The sequence below is a fragment of the Grammomys surdaster genome, unplaced genomic scaffold, assembly GCF_004785775.1.
Source record: "Grammomys surdaster isolate TR1022 unplaced genomic scaffold, NIH_TR_1.0 270, whole genome shotgun sequence".
NCBI lineage: Eukaryota > Metazoa > Chordata > Mammalia > Rodentia > Muridae > Grammomys > Grammomys surdaster.
In genome coordinates this window covers 2,487,228-2,510,252 of record NW_021604711.1, presented here as the reverse complement: position 1 = coordinate 2,510,252, position 23,025 = coordinate 2,487,228, and the positions used below count along the sequence as shown (strand labels likewise).

The 23,025-nt window shown below is 44.4% G+C and overlaps 1 protein-coding gene across 1 annotated transcript; it reads left to right on the top strand.

The window, feature by feature from the left end:
• Positions 1-3,904: 3,904 nt before the first annotated feature.
• Med9 (mediator complex subunit 9) lies at positions 3,905-22,611 on the top strand. Its single transcript, XM_028776525.1, has 2 exons — positions 3,905-4,169; positions 20,941-22,611. The coding sequence occupies exons 1-2, from the start codon at positions 3,958-3,960 to the stop codon at positions 21,155-21,157; spliced, it is 429 nt and encodes a 142-aa protein (XP_028632358.1). The 5' UTR covers positions 3,905-3,957; the 3' UTR covers positions 21,158-22,611.
• Positions 22,612-23,025: the final 414 nt, after the last annotated feature.

The window sequence follows — 23,025 nt, the reverse complement described above, 5'->3', positions numbered from 1 at the left end:
CCCCCTCCAGCCCACTCTCAGCTAGTGTATACCACTGTGCCTTATAGAGGACAGGATGCCCCTGCCCTCTCTCCACAGGTCACTTTGTTTTACTCTTGGTGTGCAAGGGAAGGAACAGGCATCCTGAATGTCACACAGAGCATGGAGAGAGTGGTGCCCTCCCTTCTTGCTTGCCTTTCTCCCGTCCTCTTTCCTTCCCTCCTTTTCTCTCTTCCCCTTCCTTTCTCCTTCATGGTCTTGATGTAGAAGAAACTCCAAGTAATAGAATTAATGTTATAAAGGATTATAATAAATTTGTTTAATGAAGCAATTGGTCTATCATTTCTTTACTATCATTTTACAACTGGAGTTAATATCAAGGGGAAAGATTTACGGTGAGTCCAATGGGAAAATAATTTTTAGAAGGGGTTGTCTGACAAGTGAGAAGAAACAAGAAGACAAACGAGGATTTTTTTTTAAAGGGGGGGTTAATAGAAGGAATGAAGGCTGAAGCTTTCGAATGGCTGGCAGACAGAATAAAAGGTTTGCCTGACCAATAATTTGCATGAAAATGTCTCGGTAAAAGTTCAGGAGTGCAGCCTGGGAACAGGGATGGACCACTCAGACAGGTGGTTCCTGGAAGGGTCTGCCTTGCTTGCGTTCTACCAAAGGCTGGTGATTTATAGGGACACGGGTTGGAGAAAAGCAAAAAGGAGAACAATGGATAAAAGGATTTTGTTTTAGTCTAAAAGGAATAGAGTCTGATTTCTGTGCTGATAGGCTCCCACAGGAGTGTTTCTGGAAGAAGTCTGGATGTGACATCTCTTTGGTAAGGAGAGGTGATTATAAGGAACAGAGAGGGAGAAAAGAAAATGGCCTTCAGAGTACCTCACTAATGGTTTTTAACATTCTTTTTTGTTGGTAATAATTTTAAACTGGCTTAAACAATAACTTCACTTGTTTTTGTTTTTGATTTGACTACTAAAAAACCTGAAAGGACCCATACCTCACATCTACGGTGCATGTTGTGTTTCTACAGGAGAGTGCAAATGGAGACCATTTTTCTCTTTTTAAAATGAAATCCTAGTTGAATAATAAAGACGATGTTTCAGAAGCATTAACTTTTTAAAAATTTTACTTGAAATTTATTTTACGTATGGTGTATGGGCGTTTTGCCTGCTTTGTGCCTGTGCATCATCTGCATGCCCAGTGACCATGGATGCCAGAAGAGAGCATCATATCTCTCAGATTGGAGTTTCGCACAGTTGCGAGCTGCCTGCCTGGGTGCTGGGATGCAAACCACCATCATCTGGAAGAGCAGCCAGCGCCCTTAATTTCGGAACCCCGGAGCACATTTTAATCTGCTGTCAGCCTAGGTTTCTCACATCCAAATAAGAATGTCTTTCCTATTATTTCACACAGATAATCATCCCAAGTATTGTATAGGCTTCTTAGTATGTTTGTATTCTATCAGGAGACCACAGATTGGATGATTGATAATGAACAGAGATTATTTACATACACAGTTGCAGAGGCTGAGGAGGTGGTGGTCAAGGGGCCATGTTTGGCAAGGGGCTCATGTTCCTGTCATAATATGACGGAGGTGTTGTATAACTAGACAGCAAGAGAAGGAAGGCCTTGCTTCTACAGCAGACCTGTTCTCTTCATAGAAATTCACTCCTAAAGGAACATGAATCCATTTGTGTTATTCAACTCATAAAGGGGCCACCCCTTGACCCTGGAGTTTTGTTTCTTAAATATGAACTTTGGGGACACATTCTCACTCTAGAAAAATGTAAAAAAAAACAAAACCTGTTCAGATTTTCTATTTTGCTATGGAGGTATTCAAAGTAAAGTTAAGCAATGGTTTAAAGTCATATCCTTCCCAATAGCGGAGCCTAGCTTGAAGGCAAGCAGGCTGCCCCAAGCCTGACCTCTCATCCACAGATCTGATGGGACAAGGTACCCTGAGAAGCCATGGAAACCTGCCCAAGACAGTACAGTGGCAGCTTACCTGGATGGATCCTCTGGCTCTGACTCTGGATGAGTCTCCCTATATCTCAGTGGCACCTTCCTTTTCTGACTTTGATCAGCATGGCTGTACAAACATACACTTATTTGCAATAATCAGCTTTAAGGAAGCCAGAATAGGGAGCGTTTTTCTGACATCTGTTTGCAGTGTTGTGAAGTCAGCTCTATTCTTTGTCACTAATTATATTAACTATTTTTAGGGCAAACTGTCAACGCACCATACTTATTCATGCTTCCTACATTACCAATTTGTTTTGTTTAGCCGTATCTATTTATATCTCAAGAGCTTTTTAAAGAGATGCCCTCATTCTGCCAAAGATAGATATGGGGCTTGTAATTGAGTTATAAAACACATTAAGGGGGAAAAGATGATGTTTGGTTGCTATGAGGATATTATCAATGGCTACTAGATGCTATTTGAATTCTGAATAAAACCTCACATTAACATTTTGAATCAAAAGTTACAGATCAGAGAGGAGCCTGTTATCACCTACCTGTAGATTTTAGATTTAGACTTGGTATCAAGGAAGCTCTGTGACCTTATGGCCCTGTAAACTTTAGTTTCCTTCTCTGTAAAATTGAAAACTAAGATATACCTTCCAGAATTTCTTGGTGGATTAAATGTGGGTCTTAATGATTTCTCGTCACTTTCATTCCACAGCAGTAGTAGTGATAGCTACTGTATGCTGCTGTTTTACCATGCATTTCCCCAGATGTTTCCAGAGGTGTCTAATCTTTTCTGGCACACCTGTTTCCATTTTAGGCCATTGTCTTCTCCATTCTCCCTCAGGAATCATGGCCTTTCCCCTTAGGTGGAGAGGCCCTGGGTTAGAAGGAAACCCTACAGTTTCCCATGATAAAAAACATTCTTCTATCAGAGATACATGGTTCCACAAGGGCCTATATTTCCCGACTCCCACCCCTCCTTTCCTTTAGATGATTAGCCCAGCGAGTCATGTTGTGAAGTTGTAGTGCACCTACGTCAGAGATGCACGACAGTGGGCATTTTGTTGAGTGTTTTTGCTATCTTAGCTTGGTTCTGGTACACTCATTTTCAAGAAGAAATAAATCACCTTGTTTCACTTTGTTTCTGTCTTCCTTTGAGCAACACTGAAATTATTCTTTTCTGGATAGTGCCTCTGTTTGGAGAACTATCTGCAGTTCTGAAGAAAATAATTCCCAGACCTGTAACTAAAAACCTCAAAACACCATTGTGAAGTTCCACATTCCTGTTCCTCTTTGCTTCTGAGCTGTGGACTCCTTGCCTCTCTTTACAGACATGGACCTTGTCATCAAGGACAGATGTCCTCTCCCAGTTGACAGCTTCCCTAATTCCTGGTTTTTGTTAGTCAGGATTAGGATTACTGCTACCCTTGTCCAGAAATTTATACTAGAGCTCATTTGCTTGAAATGAATAAATTCAAGCCTATCAGAAAGCTCTCCTATTTGGCCCAAGGTCTTAGTCCTAGATACATATGTAGTCTGGCACCTCCTAGATGCAAACTAAATGGTTGAAGAACGATTAGTTTTTCCCGTGGCAGCCATGTGAAACTCGTTTGTATGTCGTGTTTCGCTGTCGCCAGTCCAGGGCCCTCCTGGAGGCTAGCGTGACACAAAGACGTGTAGGTCCTTGTCATCTGGATGCTCGCTGCCGCAGAGCCCCAGTTTCACACGGAGATCACCAGCGTCATCCATTCTTCCTGCCAGTCCCGGGGGTCCTCGTTGGCGTTTTCACCTCTCTCTGTGATGTGAACTAGAAAAAGACGCTGAAGTAGATTCCCTAATCCTGGCTACTCAATTTAGCTGCCCTGACACCTGTCGCCTAGCAACGCTTGCCCGCCTACGCCCAGGGCGCAGACTCAGAGCCTTTTCCCGCCCGGCCTCCCGGGCGCGCAGTTGTGACGCAAGCATCCCGCGACCCTCGGCAGCCGCCGGACGCGTGGTGCTATGGCTTCCTCTGGGGTGGCGGGTGGGAGACAGGCCGAAGATACGCTACAGCCACCGCCCGAGCTGCTGCCGGAGTCCAAGCCGCCGCCGCCGTCTCAGCCTCTACCGGTCGCCGCGCTCCCGCCACCGGCGGCTCCGCGGCCTCAGTCCCCCGCTGGTGCGAAGGAGGAGAATTACTCTTTTTTGCCGTTGGTTCACAATGTCATCAAATGGTAAGGGCCTAGGAAAGGTCAAGACACCACTTTTTGCGGCCTCTGGTGTCCGTGGTTCCGAGCTGCCAAAGCCTGTGCGCTCTGGACCACGCCCCATTTTTTTCCAGAGGGCCCACATAGTCGCCTTGAGAGTTAAACTTGACTCCCAGGCGAAGCCCTCATACTGATCAAATGCATAGGTTCTGCAGTGCACTGTTCTTGGTCCCGTCCCAGATTCTGCAGGGACTTGGGGATGGATCTCAAGTCCTTACACACATAGCCTGAAGGCCATTTTATACAGTAGTTTTAATTCACCTTCGTTTTGACTGTTCATATGAAACCTAACATGGAATTTCCCACTTGTAGCATTATGTGAGCCCTGAAAAGTTTTCGAATTTTGGTGGACCTCAGATGTTCTGACTCGAGATTCTCACCTTGTACACAGTTTAGTTCCCATTTCAAAGCGAGGCAGCATCTTACTAGTGTGGCTTTGTTAAGTACTAGGATTGTACACAGTAAAGGACCAGCCGTTTACCCCTACAGGGCTTAACGGTTAGAAGCAAAGAAAAAAAAAACATAATAAAAACATTTTTTAAAAGTGGAGAGGGGAGAAGTGGTGCTAGAAAACATTTGAAACAAAGACACAGAAGTTGCTCCAAATGATTGTGTCCCACTATTAACTTTATTCTAATAGAATCTCCAAGGATGTGTCATCGCTTAGGCCCAAAGTCTCCAGTCTCCATGATGGCCTGTGTTTTTGCTGTTCCTTCCATATACACTTAGGTCATTTCCAAGGGGTACGCTGTTTTATGCAAGCATTCTCAAGTGTGCTTTGATACACTTAGGTGGTGCAGAACAGTTCCTGCCTGGTGCCTTTTGGTGCAGTCAGGATTCTTAGCAACATTAGGAGATGGACAGCTTGGCAGGTACAAGCACAAGGACCTGACTTTGAATCCTCATCATTTACATAAAAAGCCAGTCATGGCTGCTCATGCCTGTAGCCCCAGCATATCAGGGCTACAAACAGATCTCCAGAGCTCTGGCCAGCTAGCCTGGCTGACACTGTGAACTTCCTATTTAATATGAGACCCTGTCTCAAGGCAACAAGGTGAAGCGCTACAAAGAAAGACACCCAACCCGTGCATGCCCACCTGTATACTCAGGCCTTCAGAGACCTGTATAACACCCCACACATATGCAAGACGTACCACTTATACATAACAAAGAGTAACATGGATGTATGTAAGTTGCTGCTGGTGTACTAGGACATTCTATTAAAAGGGCAAATTTTATTCATATATTTATTTGTTTGAGACAGGGCTTTGCCTTTGGACTTTTGGTTCTGCTATCTCAGCTTCTGAGTGCTGGGGCTCCAGGTGTGTACCACTACACCTAGCAACTGTGACTCTCACAGTAAAATGTTGAGTATAGTAAGTCCATAAACTAGTGACATCATTATTATCATTATTAAGCTTTAAGAACTACCTATAATTGTCTAGGTTATACTTTTATCCATCAGGCAGTATAATTGATTTTTCACACTAGTGTGAGTGGTACATTCTCCTACAACATTACCACAGCTACTATGTCATTAGGCAAAGGAAAGTTGTACATTATAAGCATTAGATCGTCACTGAATATATGATCTGGCATTGACTATACATGACTGTATAGCCACAGGACACTAGGTACAAACCCCTGAATTTCTTCTAAACCATTGAATACTAAAAGCAAATTAAGACGAGATTACAATTCCAGTCATATTTATGAACAGTGGCATGCCCTTTTGTTAGTGTTGAGGCAGCCTGGGTTTCTTGTTCTGGTGGTTTGGCTCTTGTTTTAGTTAGGGCTACTATTGCTGTGCTGAAACACTGACCAAAAGCAAATTGGGCAAGAAAGGGTTTATTTGACTTACACTTCTGTATCAGTTGTTCTCATTGGAGAAAGTCAGAGCAGGAACCTTCAGGCAGGGGCTGAGTAGAGGCCATGGAGGAGTGACATTCTTACATGCCTTGCTCAGTGCGCTTTCTCTCTTTTTTTATTGTTTTTGTTTCTCCTTGTATTCCTGGCTGTTCTGGAACTATCTGTAGACCAGGTTGGCCTCAAATTCAGAAATCTGCTTGCCTCTATCCTTACATACTAGGATTAATGCCATGAGCCACCGCTGCCCAGCTTCTGTAGGCTTTCTCAACTAGAGCCCAGGGTGACTGACCCACAGTGGGCTGGGCCCTCCCACATCAAGTAAGGAAATGCTCTACGGGCTTGCCCACAGCTCGCCCTTGTGGAAGCATTTTCTCAATTGAGTCTCCTTCCTCTCGACTCACTCAAGCTGTGTTCAGTTGACATAAGTTAACTAGGATAGCACAGCGATCATCTGCCACTTTTCAAATGACTGCAAAGCTCTGGTTCTCACGTTAACTGCTCTTGGCTTCAGACAACATGAACCTCCTGAATATAGGGTAAGGCAGGCTGTCCCCTCTGTGTTAGCTGTTGGCAAATACATTATGAGATGGAAGTGAGGAAAATAAAAACCTCACCATCTCAGGGCAGTGCTGGAGTATTGGGTTATCCAGAGTAACCAGATATACATGCAAACATTTAAAACATGGAAAATTAAAACACAAATGGATACACATTCACCCATACCTCAGGAAGGATGCTCCTAAGCCAGGAGAGCAGTTGGGTTAGGCCAGCCTCAGTGACAGTAAGTGAATTTACCAAGAACACGTTGTGAAGTCAAAATGTCTGAGTTCAAGTCTCTGCTGAAGCTTGGTTTATCATCTTTGTAAATATTTAGTTTTCCTGGGCAGTAATTTTCTGTCTTGATACATCAGTAGTAGATTTCAATGGTGGTACATACCTTTAGCCCCAACACTTAGGCCACTGAGGCGAATCTCTGAGTTTGAGGCTAACCTGGTCTCTGTATCTACTTCCAGCCAGCTAGGAACATTAGGTTCTAACTACAGCTGTGTGACTTAGGCTTGGGCCAGTAGCTGACTTCTCATAGAACTGGGAGAATCTCTAAAGTGCAGACCTGTGAAAGACGGCAGGTTGATCACATGGCTTGTCTAAAGGACGTGCAAGGGATTTTTTTTATTTCCCATATAAGAACAAGCAAATGATTGCCAGAAAACAGCTAGCAAGGGCTAACTTACCTACTGACCCTAAAGCATCAGCCTTGACCATGCCTTCTCCACACCTCAGGGCCTGACAGTGATAGAAACCTCTGCAAGCAGTATGGAAGAAGGTGGTCTAAGAACAGGGAGAAGCCTACTAAGGATGTGCCCACAGTCCCTGCTCCCTCCTCTGCCTTACACAGTTGGGTAACCACCGTCTTCACCTTAGCAAACAATGAAAGCATTGCTCTGCCCAGGGTTGATCCTTTAGAACCGTGGTTCTCACCCTTCCTAATGGTGGAACCCTTTGATATAGTTCCTCATGTGGTGACCTCCCAAACAAAATTATTTTGTTGGTACTTCATAACTGTAATTTTGCTACTGTTAGGAGTCATAACATAAATATCTGATAAACAACCCCCAAAGGGGTTGTGACCCTCGGGTTGAGAACTACTGCTTAAGAAGGAATAGGCCAGAGTCAGTGTAGGACATACATCATACTTTGGGGCTGAGAAGGGAAACAAAGGTTATGACCCCCTTGGCCACCCCTCACTGTGTGGCTGCTAGCCTGGCAGAGAGAATAAGGTGCCTTCCTTCAAGTGTCTGACCAGCAGAAGAGAAAAGACACTGCAAAAGAAAAAGACCCTGGGGAGAAAAGACTTCTTTCTCCAAGAAAAGCCAGGTCCATTATCCTACAAGAGTGAAGATGTAGCACTCCTACTCAGAGCCTTTAATGTTCACTTGTAAGGATGTGACTGGCAGTGCTGGTCATTAGGCATGTAAAAGAAACTGTAAGTAAGAAAGACAGGATCCAAGAGAAAACAGCACGCTCAGTATGATACTGTCTGCATGAAAAAGGTAGGTCCAGTTTGAAATCCCTGGGATGTTGTGTGAGTTTGTAGGCCATCAAAGACATGAGGGCTGTGGCAAGGGGAGGGGAAAAAGGGACTTAGGAAACCTGGATGAGGCCACTTACAGTCCTGAAATTGTAAGAGGGAGGAAGGTAGGGTAGAAACTTGCTGGGTAGGGAAGAAATGCTGTACTCTAGTATTGACTCCTGAGGTCACTGCTCAGAGGAGACAGGAAATTGAGGGCAGCACCTTTCGGGGGGTAAGCCTTTATTCTTGGAGGACTAAGCTGCTGGCAAATCTTACAGCAGGCCTAGTGGTCCACAGTGATGGTTCTGCCAGCCTCTGATGCCTTGTTCTGTGCTTTCCTCAGCTGTCCATGAGCTGTGGCCTCTTTTCCCAGGATGAGTAAGGAAGTAAAGCCTCAAGTAGAGGACATGGCCTTGTTTTAATTAATAAAAGGAACAGTTACAACAGGTGGCTGCTGAGACTATCTTAAGTTTCTTCTCTGGGTTTATTTTAGATATGCATGTCTTTTCAGAAATGGAAGGCCGTAGAAATGGGGACTAGGCTGTGGTGTGCCATTTCCTTGGGCTGCTATCCATTCCATTCTGTGCACATGGAAAAGTCTGGCTCACTGTGGGGGCTGTAAAGAATCCTGTGTGAGATGCAGCCATCTTCACATGTAGGCATTTTGGTATTTCATTTTTGCAGCAGGCACCATGTTGGGATGCACAGCCCTTTGCTCAAGTTTATATGAGGTAAATCCTCTGCTGTGCAACCACTGAAGCAGGGATATGCAGTTTCTATCTTGATAACCATTACTCATTTCCTCTTTTTAGCTGACTCTTCCAAACTTTAGATAGGGCTACTTCAGTTAACTTGAAAACTCTATTAACCTGAAATGGCCCATAAATCCACCACCTGTGAAACAGTAAGACAAATTAAAGACAGATTGCATAGATGGAAATTAGGAAGTAATCTGTCTCTCACTCTTCCCCCACTGCCTTCCTCTCCCAGATCTGTACATAATTCCACTGAAGGCGAGCTGTCCATCCTTGAAACTTTCCACCCAACATGTGTTCTGCTCCTGTAGTTGGAAATGAGACAAGTACTTGGGTCTGCAGAGTCTCAGTGAGTTCTCTAGACTCTCAGAGAAATTTCTAGTGCTGTGGTGTGTGAATATAACACTCAGTTAAAATTAGAAAGAATACATCCAACTTCCATTACCAGTTCATTTCTCCCTTTTCTCCCATACCTCTGCTGCTGCTACTAAACTTTTAACCAGGCTGGTCTGATAGATAGGTTAGAAATGATAGTTGATTGGTGTCTTTATTATTTAAGTATATCATCTTTTCATATGCAATCTTAATTTGCTTGTTTTAAGATGAAGTCTTACTATATAGCTCTGGATGGCCTGGCACTCATGTAGACCAGGCTGACCTTGAATTCAGAGACCTATGTGTCTCTGCATCCTGAATGCCAGATTAAAAGGTGTGCACCATCATGCCTGGCTTACAATTTTAATTTTTTTGGCTTTGCTTTATGTACTCTTGCTTACTAGCTTCCTATACTTGTATTGAGCCATGCTTCTTGTCTCTGCCTTTCCAATGTAAACTCCCAGGTAGTTGACTTTTCTTTCATCTTTGAAATGGTCATGGTGGTTTTTTCCTCCTTAAAATTGTGATTTTGTGTAGTCAGATTTGTTCAGCTTTTCTTTGACTGCTTCCAAGTGTGAGCCAGTGTCATGTGACAAAAGCACCTGTTAGAAAAAACCTATGGGAGAATGTGTTTCCACTCACTGTTTGAGAGTGTTAGCCCATCCTGATGGAGTTTAGCAAAACACAGTCATATCATGTTGGCCAGGAAGAAGAGAGAAGGGAAAAGGGTCAGGGAGAACATACTCCCTGAGGACATGCTCCCAGTGCCTTGATTCCTTCAGCTTTGCCCACCTCCTAACGTCTTTAGAAATTCCCATTTAATAGTGTTTAAAATATGAGCCTGGGGGAGACATTTTATATCAAAGCATAAGAGATTCTTGCTTATTAATTAAGGCCTTGAGTCTAGGGTGTGGCTCAGTGTTGGAGCACTTGCCTAGGGTGTGCAAGGTCCTGGGTTCTATGTACAATGCTACAAGAGTAAAACTGAGTCTGATTTCTTTTTGGTTTCCAAGACAGGTTTTCTGTATGTTGTAGTGTTGGCTAGCTGTCCTGGGACTTGATATGTAGAGCAGGCTGGCCTTGAACTCAGAGTTCTGCCCCTGCCTCTGGAATGCTGGGATTAAGAGTGTGGTACATACAGGGCAAAAGAAAACGTCTTATATAGTGATCTCCTTTTCCTAGGATGTTTGTGCTTCCGGTTTTTTTCTTTTAAGTTTTAGATGTTTGCAGGCTATCTGTGGAGAATAAAGGGTAGGTGAACTGTCTCCTCTGCCTCCTCTTCCCAATACCAGCTACAAAGGTCATGAAATACTGTTTTCCATGTTTGATGCTGCCTTCCAATCATGCATTCAATCTCCAGATGTTCTTTGATCCTCTAGACACCTTAGTCTCTAATACCAAGGTATTTTAGTCCTGAGCTCTTTATGGTTTGTTTATTCCCTTCTGAATTCCTTCTTGCTCCTGCGTTTGCTGCCCAGCTTCCTCGTGGTCATGTGCTGTGGTTAGTGGAACATTTCCTTTTAACCTGCACTGAACTTCACTCATCCAGGTCTGTAACCTCAGTTTTGGATCTTACATCTTGTAGTTACTTTTTTTCCCCCCAAGACAGGGTTTTTCTGTGTAGCTTGGCTGTTCTGGAATTCACACTGTAGATTAGTCTGGCCTTGAACACAGAGATTCACCTGCCTCTGCCTCCTGTGTGCTGGCAATAAAGGTGTCTTACCACCTGGCTTACAGTCGCTTTTTAACTAGTTCCTTTGCCTTTAAAGCCTCTGGAATTCATTCTGTGTGAGTTATCAGGTTTGTTTTTCTTTTTCTGAAATTCTCTAGAGTAGTGTACAGTATAGTAACTGTACCGGCACTCAGGAGGCTAAGATGGGGCAAATCTCATTTGAGGCTAGGCTACATGGTAAGACCTATCTCAAAGAAAAGTTCCTCTAGGGTTCCCTTTTCTTCCTAAATTGAACTCAGATGTTTAGCCCTTTATTCATTGGTCACAGCAGACCACATCAGATGCCCTGTCTAGGCATATGCAGAGCCCAATAGTTACAAGTGTCTTTAACTGGGCAGAGCACTGTGGAACCTGTGTGTCATTAAGGCCACCTCCTACACTGAAGAGTTTTGGGAGCCAGATCCTTCCACCGCACCCACTAACTTTAATTTTTTTTAAACCTTATTTTTTTTATGGGACATTTTATTTATTTACAATACAGATGTCATCCCCTTTCCCCATTTCCCCTCCCTAGAACCCTCTATCCTATACCCCCTCTTCCTTTATACTTTTATACCATTTTGATTACATGCATGTATTAAGGTCAGTTCTAGGTTGAGGGTCTAGCAATACAGTAGATGCAAATAGTCAAGGAACAAGCAATACAATAAACACAAATAGTCAAAGAAAAAGCAAGGCATTGAACCCAGTTATGTGAACACTCCTGTGATCACTGTTTCTAAAGGTTTATCAGGCTGACCAAAGTAGGCTGAGCCTATTTTCCTGTCCTAGCCCAAGGTCATTTTCCATGTTTGAAGCCTACTTCCTTGTTCTAGCCTAAAATTTAGATTCCTGTCTGAAATTACTTCTATGTTCTAGCCTAATATTTAGATTCCTGCTTGAGATTACTTCTTTGTTGTAGCCTACGATTTAGATTCCTACCTGAAATTACTTTGTTCTAGCCTAATGTCAGATTCCTGTCTGAAGCCTACTTCCTTGTCCATGGTCAATGTCATATTCCTGCCAAGCAGCCCATTTCCTTGTCCTTGGCCCCTGTCAGCTTCTTGCCAAGCATCCCCAAAGGCTCTCCACCTCTCCCCCTTTTTTATTTCATTAACAAGACTGAGCCTGTCTTAGGGTGTTCTGACAAGAATGCCTTCCTTACCCATCATGGAATATGCATTATCAAAAGCAATGCACTTATGTCTTAGGTTGGTAAAGCTCTGTGCAGAATCTTACCTGCCCTTGGCTTGCCAGCCTATTAATTTAATAACTTTGTCTGGGGGTACATTAACAGTTTCAAGTCATGTACTTTGCCTGCCAACCTGTTGATATAGTTAGAGATAAGCTTTAACACGATGGGCAGGAATAAAAGTATTCCCAGGACAAGAAGGGCTAGCCTGATCAAGTTATATGTGCCATTCCTGAGGTTTGACCAAAATGGAAATACTGACCTCAGGCCATGGATAATTTTATTGGCATTATCTGCAGCATCAAAGCTCAACAGAGCAGCATTATTTAAATTCATAATCTCACTATGCAAAGTTAACACACCCAGAGAGGTGTTAGGATTATTCCAAATATCCTACAGGTGTCTTTAATTTTTTTTCTAATTATAAATACAATCTTGTGAATTTCAAAAGTAACACTATTCCAATGATATTTGTCATGACACTTGGGATGGCTCCTAACTCTTTTTTTTTGAAATGTTTTTTTAAGGATTTATTTTATTTATATGACTATACTGTAACTGTTTCCAGACACACCAGAAGAGGGCATCAGACCCCTTTACAGATGGTTATGAGCCACCATGTGGTTGCTGGGAATTGAACTCAGGATCTTTGGAAAAGCACTCAGTGCTCTTAACCACTGAGCCATCTCTCCAGCCCCGGCTCCTAACTCTTAAACCCTGAACCTCCTTCAGATAATTTGAATGGGTTATAGAGCATCATCCGTTGTTCCAGACACCTATATAAATCCTTTTGTATACTCAATACATTAGTAACATTTTTTTGCTAGATGGTTAACAAAAACAGTTGTCTTAACTCCTTGTATCAATGCTATTGCAGAAGCAATGGTGCTAGCAAGTAGTGAAGTTAAAGTTGTTATACCAGCAATAATCAAGCCCGCTACCCTCTTGCTTCTGCTTAAAGCCTAACTCACTTCCTCCAGCACTTTCAAACTTTTTTCAGAGAATCAAGGTTTTCTAACACTCAGGGTAGTAAGGCAAAAGCTGGTTGATAGACCCCGTAACAGACATGCCAGGTTTCAACCCACTAACACAATTGGAAGTTGTACAGTCAGTGCAACTTACAATAAATACTGTAGAAGAGACAAAACCAATTTTAGCTTGACAATTAAAAGAGCCTTAAAACATGCACTAATCCTAGTTTGAAATCCATATCCTGTCCCAACTTTCTCTTGCTATTGTAACATCATAGTGAGCTATAGCTAACTTCCAAATATGTCTCTGACAATGTCCAGATCCAGTCTTCCAAAAGTAGACTGTTATTTCCAATATTGGATTGATTTCTAGACCAGTACATGATTGAGTCCTAATAACTGGTCACCCTTAAGAAGAATACAAGAGACATTATAATTTCTCTTTTTGATTCTCTATTCCACGTCTAAAAACTTGAGGCAAGGTAGCTTGTCCCATCTGGGATATAGTCAAGCAAAGATGGGTCAGGAACTTATGTCCCAATACAGCTCCCCAGTCACCCTTGTCAGGGCTCTCAGCAAGCTCACAGGTTGGCATCATTCTTTGTCTCAGCAACAGTATGTCTCACCAGTCTTTTTAGAGTTTCATGGGCCTCTTCCACATACCTTGTTCTGGAGGATTATAACGAAATCCTCATAATAAATTGTTGACAAAAAGTCTCAACTGCTTGACTACAATTGCCAGACCCATTATCTGTTTTTTTTTTAATTGGATATTTTATTTATTTACCTTTCAATGTTATCTCCTCTCCCATCCCCCCCCAAAAAAAAACCCCTATCCCATCCCCCCTTCTCCTACTTCTATGAGTGTATGCCTCCATCCGTCTACCCATTCCCGCTTCTGCTCTTGAATTCCCCAATACTAGAGAATCCAAACTTTCAGGGACCAAGGCCCACCTCTTCCACTGATGTCTGACAAGGCCATCCTAAACTACCTATACAGGTGGAGCCATGAGTCCCTCCCTTTGTGTTCCCAGGCTGGAGGTTTAGACCTTGGAAGCTCTGGTTGAGTATTTTGATACTCCTTCTAAGAAGGACCAAATCACTTTGGTCTTCCTTCTTCTTGAGCTTCATGTGGTCTATGTGTTGTATCTTAGGTATTGTGAGCTTTTGGGCTAATATCCACTTATCAGTGAGTACATACCATGAATGTTCTTTTGTGATTGGGTTACCTCACTCAGGATGATATTTTGCAGTTCCATCCATTTGCCTAAGAATTTCATGAACTCATTGTTTTTAATAGCTGAGTAGTACTCCATTGTGTAAATGTACCACATTTTCTGTTTCCATTCCTCTGTTGAAGGACATCTGGGTTCTTTCCAGCTTCTGGCTATTATAAATAAGGCTGCTATAAACATAGTGGAGTATGTGTCCTTGTTATGTGTTGGAGCGTCTTTTGAGTATATGTCCAGGAGTGGTAAAGCTGGGTCCTCCAGTAATACTATGTCCAATTTTCTGAGGAACTGCCAGACTGATTTCCAGAGTGGTTGTACCAGCTTGCAATTCCACCAACAATGGAGGAGTGTTCCTCTTTCTCCACATCTGCTATCACCTGAGTTTTTGATCTTAGCCATTCTGACTGGTGTGAGGTGGAATCTCAAGGTTGTTTTGATTTGCATTTCCCTGATGACTAAGGATGTTGAACACTTCTTTAGGTGCTTCTCAGCCATTCGAGTTTCCTCAGTTGAGAATTATTTGTTTAGCGCTGTACCCCATTTTTAATAAGGTCATTTGATTGTCTAGAGTCTAATTTCTTCAGTTTTTTGTATACCTCGGATATTAGCCCTCTATCAGATGTAGGGTTGGTGAAGATCTTTTCCCAATTTGTTGGTTGCCGCCTTGTCCTATTGACGGTGCCCTTTGCTTTACAGAAGTTTTGCAGTTTTATGAGGTCCCCTTTGTCAGTTCTCGATCTTAGAGCATAAGCCATTGGTGTTCTGTTCAGGAACTTTTCCCCTGTGCCCATGTGTTTGAGGCTTTTCCCCATTTTCTCTTTTAGTTTCAGCTTAGCTGGTTTTATATGGAGGTCCTTGATCCATTTGGACTTGAGCTTTGTACAAGGAGATAAGTATGGATCAATTTGCATTCTTCTACATGCTGACCTCCAGTTGAACCAGCTCCATTTGTTGAAAATGCTGTCTTTTTTTCCCTGGATGGTCAAACCTTATTTTTAATTATGGTTCTTAAATGTTTTAACTACCCTTTTAACCTAACGCTCACCAGAGGTAATGGGAAACAAAGGATTATGGGGGTAGGTGGAGTGGACCTGTTTAGAAAGGTTCTTTGGAGAAACTCCTGTCTCTGTTGTCTGGAAATCGGTAGTTCAGTTCACAGGTTAGCAGTGCCAGCTTGGCCCACTTGGAAACTCTTCACAGATACACCAGCAGACCAGTTCAGTAGAGTTGGGATAGCAAACATGAATCAGCAGTGGTGGCGCTAACTAGCAGAGACAGCAGGCCTCAGCCTTGGCTCAAGTCAGCAGGAAGGAACAGGAGAATGCCAGAAGTTCTAGCCTGTGCCTCTCTGAGGGAAGCAATGATCAGCAAAGACTCGGAGACCCAAAAGTGTTGCAAAGCTAGTTCTATAAACAAGTCTAGCTCAGCCTCCATCACTGTCAAGTCCTTTCTCTCCAAACATCACATGTCCTCTACAGGTCTTGCCTCAGCACATGTCTTACTGCAGCACGTGTGTCTCTCTCAGCTGACATCATTCTGCCAGTCAGCCCAAGTCCATAAAAGCAACAAGAAACTGCAGCATACTACTAGAAGTTTTTTGGTGGGTTTCTCTCTATGGCGTCCAGACAAATGGAGGTCAACTAGGCATGCTTGTTAGCAAAGAATCTCTCAACATGTGTCCTTTCACATGTTTGCTTTAGCAGAACATCCTCTCTTGTGTGTCTGCTTCAGCAAAACGTTTCTTCACAAGTCTGCCTTAGTCTTTCACCTATGTCCACTTCAGCTAAACCTTCCTTCATGTGTTTGCCCCAGCAAAACACCATCCAACCGACTTTCCAAAGAACCCTTAAATTTCCATTTCAGCAACCTATGTTGCCACTTGATACCTGGAGACTGTGGCTGAAACAGCCCTGCTTAGAGTTGGAGCCCAAACAATAGCTTTCCTCCCTCCATCTCTCCCATAGTTGATGAACAGATATGTGAACATGTAGTTTGTCAGGCCTGGTTGTACAGCCAGCTACTGGGCAGGAGTGAGAAGAGGACAGAGTTCCAGGCCCACCTGGGCAAGAGAAATTGGAAAGAAGACTGGGGATGTAACTTAGTGGTTAAATGTTTGCCTGTCAATCATGAAGCCCTAGATTCACTTCCATACTAGAATTGACAGGCTTTTCATTCATGTATTTTTAATATTTGTTTGTTTGTTGTTTTGAGATAGGGTCTCTCTATATAGTCCTGGCTGTCCTGGAACTACTATGTAGACTAGGCTGGGCTTGAACCCATAGAGAAATGCCTCTGTCTCAAGTGATGAGATTAAAGGTGTGCGCCACCACATGAAGCTTGAAAGGATGGAGAGAGGAAATGCTTGTAAGAACTATTATCAATCCCTCTCTCTGGGGCCTCTTTGTGTATATAGTGAAACTACAAGGGACATAGACTGGAAAGGAGGAGTAAAGCAAGACCTTGAAATTCAGCTTATCTCATCTGAGTTTAGAACTAAGTGTCCCAGCCTGCCAGTCCTGAGGTGAGCTATTCCTGTTGTCTCCCTGCTTGTCTGCCACTTTTTGGCCCACCCAGTTAGTAGTCGATTTGGGAACTTAAGCAATGTGGTTTTCATTAACTGTCATCCTTTCACCAGATGTCTTAGGTTACTAGTGCGTACAGGAGAGCCATCCTTGTTGACCCAGCACAGGGAGTTCAAGTGTGGAGCTTGAGCATCCCTCTCGCCTGCTCAGCGCAGGTCAGCAAGACCTCTTTTATGGGAACAGGGCGTTGCTGACCTGCCTCATCCCACACACAGGCTCCTCGCCAGCTGAGACCTTCTGGGCTGTGTAGGAAGCACCCCCACAGATGATGTTTGGGATTTGCAGTTCTGCTGGCCTGTGTCCATCTTGTGCCTACTGTCTCTCTCAGCTGTGTCCTGGAGCAGAAAAGGTGCCTTTAGGACCTGTTTGAAAACTGCTTAGAAGAGCTGCTTCTCTGTGTCTGCTTCTGTGCCAGTTTTTGCAGACTCACAGTAGAAGTACCCAGGTCCTGATGGCCTCCATGACATGGGCAGCCTCCCTTCCAGCAGAAAATACAGTAAAAGAAAAGCTGCCAGGGAAGGGGTCCTGGGAAGTGAAAGTTAAAAGTACTTGGAATGGCCCCTGCATCCTCTCACAGTTGAATTTGTCCTGTGGGTATGTTGGGGTGGAGGGCCACCATAGTTCTTAAGAGGCATTGTGACCTGCTCAGACTTGGATTTCTAAAGGTGGATAGGACAGAGGGCTTGGGAAGAGGAGAAGACTCTGTGTCTGAGAAGCAGTGGGATAGGTTGTCTGAAGTAGTCTGGGGGAGGGGGAATTAGCTGGACACATAGCTGGGAGAATCAGAGAGAGCAGCCTTAGTGGGTAGGGGCTGCTGTCCTCCATGGATGTAGACAGAGATGGCTGTTCCACTCTGGATGCTTGCAGGCTCCTCAGACTCCAGGGAGAAAAATCTTGATGCTGGAGGAGGAGCTAGACTTAGGAAAGGGGGAGTGGGAGTTGCTGGGAGTGAGCAAACAAGCCTGAAGGCATGCTGTAGAACAGTTGTTGTTGTTTTTTTTCCAAACTTCTTTAAGTAGCAGAACCTTCCATAACTTGAAGAGAATGAAAACAGGCAATCCTGTGGCAGATGAAAGCTGGTGTGGGAGGTCCAGAGCCACTGGACCAAAGACCTGGTGGGTGCTGCCAGAACTCCAGAGAAAACCAGACCACTGCGAGACAGGGAGGAGCCACGGACACAGTCAGGGAGGCATCTGGGAGTTTTGCAGAAGTGTATGTTTATGTTTGGGATGGGGGTCTTAGTGTGCTACCTAGACTCAAACTTGTTTTTCCTGCCTCAGTCTCCCAAGAAACTGGGATTATAGGTGTCTGTGTGCCTAGCTCACGGTATTCTGACAGTATCAGTCAAAAATTATATAAAATCTTTAATCCAGATTTCTCCTGGTATGACATCTTTCCAGAATACTCGCACAGTTATATAAAGATTCAGATACACAATGTCCATTGTCATTTTGATGAGTTGCAAACATTCCAGATAATCGTTTGTAAAATAATTTCACAATGTAATGAAATATATATTAATGTAGAAAGACAGGAACGAGAGCCACGTTTGATATGCTTCTGTCAGAATAACAAAAGTATACATATGGTTGTCTGTTATTGCACATTTTGAAATGATCTACAACAGTTTACATCATATGCTAACACGAGTGTGTCTGAGACTTGGAACTAAAAGGACTTTCCTTTTTTAACATATTTATCACTTTGAATTTCTTCCCTCCAGCATCTACTAAATAAGAGAAAAATTGCCCTGGGGAAAGTGAAAGCCCCTGGAGTCAGTAGTGGAGGAGAAGCTGTGAACAGAGGAGACTGAGGGTGCTAGGCCAGGGTGGTCAGCAGACAGAGAGTGCATGCTTCTGAGGAGGATGGACATTTGACAGAGAAAGATACAGGCCCCCAGACCAGGTTACCAGAGGTGAGGGGAGTGGCTGGCCTGCTGGCCCATGCCTTCCCCTGCTTTTGCATTGCTGGAGGACACACTGCCCATTGTTGCCAGTTTGCTTCTGTGCAAAAAAGAAATTGGGGAAAACCAGGGCATGTTCTTAAATGCACCCATCTTTCCTAGCCTTTTATCCAAGAGCCTGGGACACATGTCCAAATGCCTATGCTAGCTGCTCGGAGGATGCTCTGCTCTTCCTGCCCCCATGGCTATAGTATTTCTGCCCACTCTTTAAGAAAGCACAGTAGAAGGGACCACGATGCTCTAACTTTGTCCTTGTTTGTATGATTTCCATCGATCCTGACCTAGTCTCTCTCTCTCCCTTCTAAAGTTGGATGGTGACTAACACTGAGCACAAAGGCAGGCCCATTTAGAGCTTTCTGCTTTTATTCCTTCACTATCAAGTCTGACCCTGTTCTTTAGGCCTGGGGATTTCACTGTTTCACAGTCATCCTGGCATAACAGGTTCCCTCTTGGTTCAATCAGGTTCCTGAATAGATGCTTTCTTCACCCCAGACTTCTATGCTCTTTACCACCACCAACTAGGGCAGGTGAATGGCTCACTGCAGAGGTCTGCAGCCCAGCTCCCCTCCCTATGGGTTCTGTTCTTGTCTGAAGGCTACCCCCTTTCTCCAAAGTTCACCCTGTAAAGAATGGGTATCTGGAGTGTGGAGAGTTTCAGAAGTGAACATCTGAAACATGGCCCACACTTTGCTTTCTGAGTTAGAATTCTTTTGGGCTGGGTTATGTTTACTTCAGGAATTATTATTACTATAAACCTCCTTCCCCGTCTTAATTTTGTGAGGTTTTTTTGTTTGTTTGTTTTTATTGTATCTTTCTAGACTTGTGATGTAAACCAGTTTTGTTAAAAGTGTACTTTAAATTCTGACAGCAGCTCAGTGGTGGTCCTCACTGTCTGCACACTAAGCAGGAACTGGTTCCAAAGCTCCTCTGTTTCCTGGCCTTGGGGCAGTGCCTATGTTCCTAGGGTTATGGTTCTTTTGCTTTAGTTTGATAGCAAGAGTGGGGATCTCTGCCATGCCAGGACTGTGAGAGGATAGGGGTGATCTGCCTTCAAAATGACCTCAATCCAGAGGAAGGCATCTTCAGAGATGTGGTGGAGGAGAGCCTGTGTCTGCTGAGAATGGTCCAGTAGCTTGTAGCTGGTTTAAAGTGCATAACTAGCTTTATGAGAGTTTGTCTTTATGTTAACAGACCTAAGCAAGTGCCACAGTTCAGTGAAACGAAGGCCCTGCTAACTGGCAAAGCCTCCTGGTTAGCCTACAGATGGCTCAGGTCAGGTGAAATGAGTGTTTCAATGAGTTTGTTTTTCTTTGGCTTTGGAAGGGTCACCTGATGATTGGTGATGGTGACTCATTTAGCACAGCTGAGCCTTGCTTTCCAAGCATTCATTCTTTTGGCAAGTAGTGTTTTGGAAATGTTAGTGGGTTTGTGTATGTGGTGTGTGCACACATGTGAGTGGTGGGGGAGGCAGAGGCGGGCACTTGTGGTGCCCAGTTTTATCACACTTCCCTGTGTTCCCTTGTATAGAACCTGAGACTTGCTGTTTCACCTTCTGAGGTCTGCCTGTTTCTACACCCCCATCTCACCCCAAGCCTGAGCTGGGTTTATAGGCATGCGTGCCCCTGCTTTCACATGGGTGGTGGAGCTCCAAACTCAGGATGTCATACTTGTGGAAGTGTTCTTGATCCCCAGGTGTTTCTTGAGTGTAGTGTCCTATATGTAGGGCCAGGTTGGTGAGACAGCTGTGATGAAGCCAACTTGGTCCCTGCCATCACAGAGAGTTTAAGTATCTGACTTGTCAAGTGTGCTAGTCGGGAGTGTTTTTATGAGCTTAAAGCTAAAGAACAAAACAAATAAAAGATGAATTCCTGTCTTCTGGGGAAGGCAACCTAGTCAGGGGACAGACATATCTAACAACATTCTAAAAGGTATCAGAGGGTGTAGAACAAGGAAGCCATTGTGGAGATGAGCTACACATGCTAATAACTGACTGCCTTCTACTCCCCCTCTGACCCAGCATGGACAAGGACAGCCCAGATCTCCACCAGGACCTGAACGCCCTCAAAACAAAGTTCCAGGAGATGCGGAAGCTCATAGGCACCATGCCTGGCATCCACGTGAGCCCTGAGCAGCAGCAGCAGCAGCTACACAGCCTCCGAGAGCAAGTCAGGACCAAGAACGAGCTTCTGCAGAAGTACAAGAGCCTCTGCATGTTTGAGATACCCAAGGAGTAGTGCCAGCTCCCAGGAAAGCTGCCAACAGACTGAAAGCTTCACCTGTGCTGTCCAGCTCCTTGGGAGCCCAGTTCTAAACTGAGGGCACATGTGGCTGGTGTGGTGCCTCAGTGGCTGTACTCAGCCTTGACTATGTGTGCCCTGGGCTCCATCAGCAGATCTACAGGGCACAGAGGGAGAGGAAGTAGCTGTTCCCTTCTTTCCCTCAGCTCCTCCCACTCCCGATACCATCAGCACAGTATCAGGTACATACTGTTCCCATTAACAGCAGTTTCATGAAGCATTTGCATAGAATTCTTGGGGTAAATTAGGCCTGCACTCAGATGGCATGGATTTATTATAATTAAAGAAGGCTGTGAGAGTATGAACATTGTTTTGAAAGGCCAGAGGGTGGGTGGCTTCTGCTTGAAAACAGTTCACTTCCTTTTTTGTTTGAACTACTGAATGAAACTATATTGCTGGGGGCGTCAGCCCAGAGCTCTGCGAACCAACCACCAACTCCAGTTTCCAGCCTCCTGCATGTTAGCAGTATCTCCCTTTATCTCCATCACTTCGGGCAGTGCTCAGAATAGCCAAAGCACTGCTTGCCTGGGGCCCTTTGTCCTTCCCACGCTGGCTCAAGGAGGCTGTTAAGCAAGTGGCTCTACCCTGATTCATATGCCTTGGCTTACCTGTCATCTCCCCTCTAGCCAAGGAGTCAGTCACATTTGCTACCCTGCACACGGTCCCGGCACGCTTCTGGTTTGGAGCAGAGTGGCTGGCAGGAGCAATTAGGCCAGTTTCTCAGCCAGGGGTAGGTGTGGTTTGAAGGGTATGGGGAGCTAAGTCTGGAGGTGCCATAGCTGTGTTGAGTGTGCCCAGCGAGTCCCAGGTAGGACACTGTGTTCCCTGTCTCCCAGGCACTGTTACATTGAGGGCACCATGGCTCTTTACTTCTCTCAGGAGGAAGGTGAGAAGTACCCAGTATTGTTTGGATCTTAAAATGGGCACAGCCTGGGCTGACCAACTTAGGACTTAGCAGGTGCCTGCCAACTGGCTTTGTTGGCAGGAGCGCTGGCTGGGGATGTGTTTAGCAAGTGTTCTGGTGCGTTGTCTATCCAGGACACTTCACACTGGGACCCAGAATGTGTGAAAGAGGGTTTTGACTTCCAGTGGTTTGGGCAGAAAAGTGGGCTGAGTTTGAGTAGAGGGTGCCAATTAAGCTACCTCTGCTTGGGACCGTTATTTAACTGAATCAGTTACTTTCTGCAAAGTTGAAGCTGTGGCTGGGCCAGTTTTAAGGCTCTGACCGTTCCTGTAAGCACAGAGCACATGGAATGCAGGAGCTTCAGATCTTCCCGACAGGGAAGAAAGGCTTCCTCAAAGAGCTGGAGGCTTAGAGGCTTTCTCTGTTCCAGTGTGTTGACCTGTCACATTTTCAAATACATAATTAAAAGTATGTTCTGCTCTCAGGACACATGGTTTCCCTGTTGTCTCTGTCTCTCTCAGTGCTAGGAGTCAGACCCTGGAATTGCAGGTCTTTATAATGAAGCATTAGAATGGTATGTTGAGTAAGTGGTGCAGAGGAAAATGGTCACCATGCTCCTCCTTCCACCCAGCATGTGTATCTGGTAAACTAGCACAGAAGCCTACATGTCTCCTGCAGCGGGCCCTGGGGAGGCCAGCCATTCATTGTTGAAAAGTGAGGGCCTTTCTGAGATTTGAGGAGATGCAGTTCCTTGGAAATGATCCTTCCCAAAGCAGGGTTGACAAGACCCCTGCCCCCCAGGACAATTTTGAGCATCCCTTGAAGGTCAAGACCCTCTTGAAAAGCCAAGTATTGGCTCAGTGGCTACAACAGTTGTGCTGACTCCTTAGAGACCAAGTTG

What these genes read in the sequence shown, in the direction of transcription:
- Med9 (XM_028776525.1), top strand. Translation starts at nt 3,958, where the DNA reads ATGGCTTCCTCTGGGGTGGCGGGTGGGAGACAGGCCGAAGATACGCTA. An exon ending in GTTCACAATGTCATCAAATG is followed by an intron (nt 4,170 to 20,940) that starts GTAAGGGCCTAG and finishes CCTCTGACCCAG; the next exon opens with CATGGACAAGGACAGCCCAG.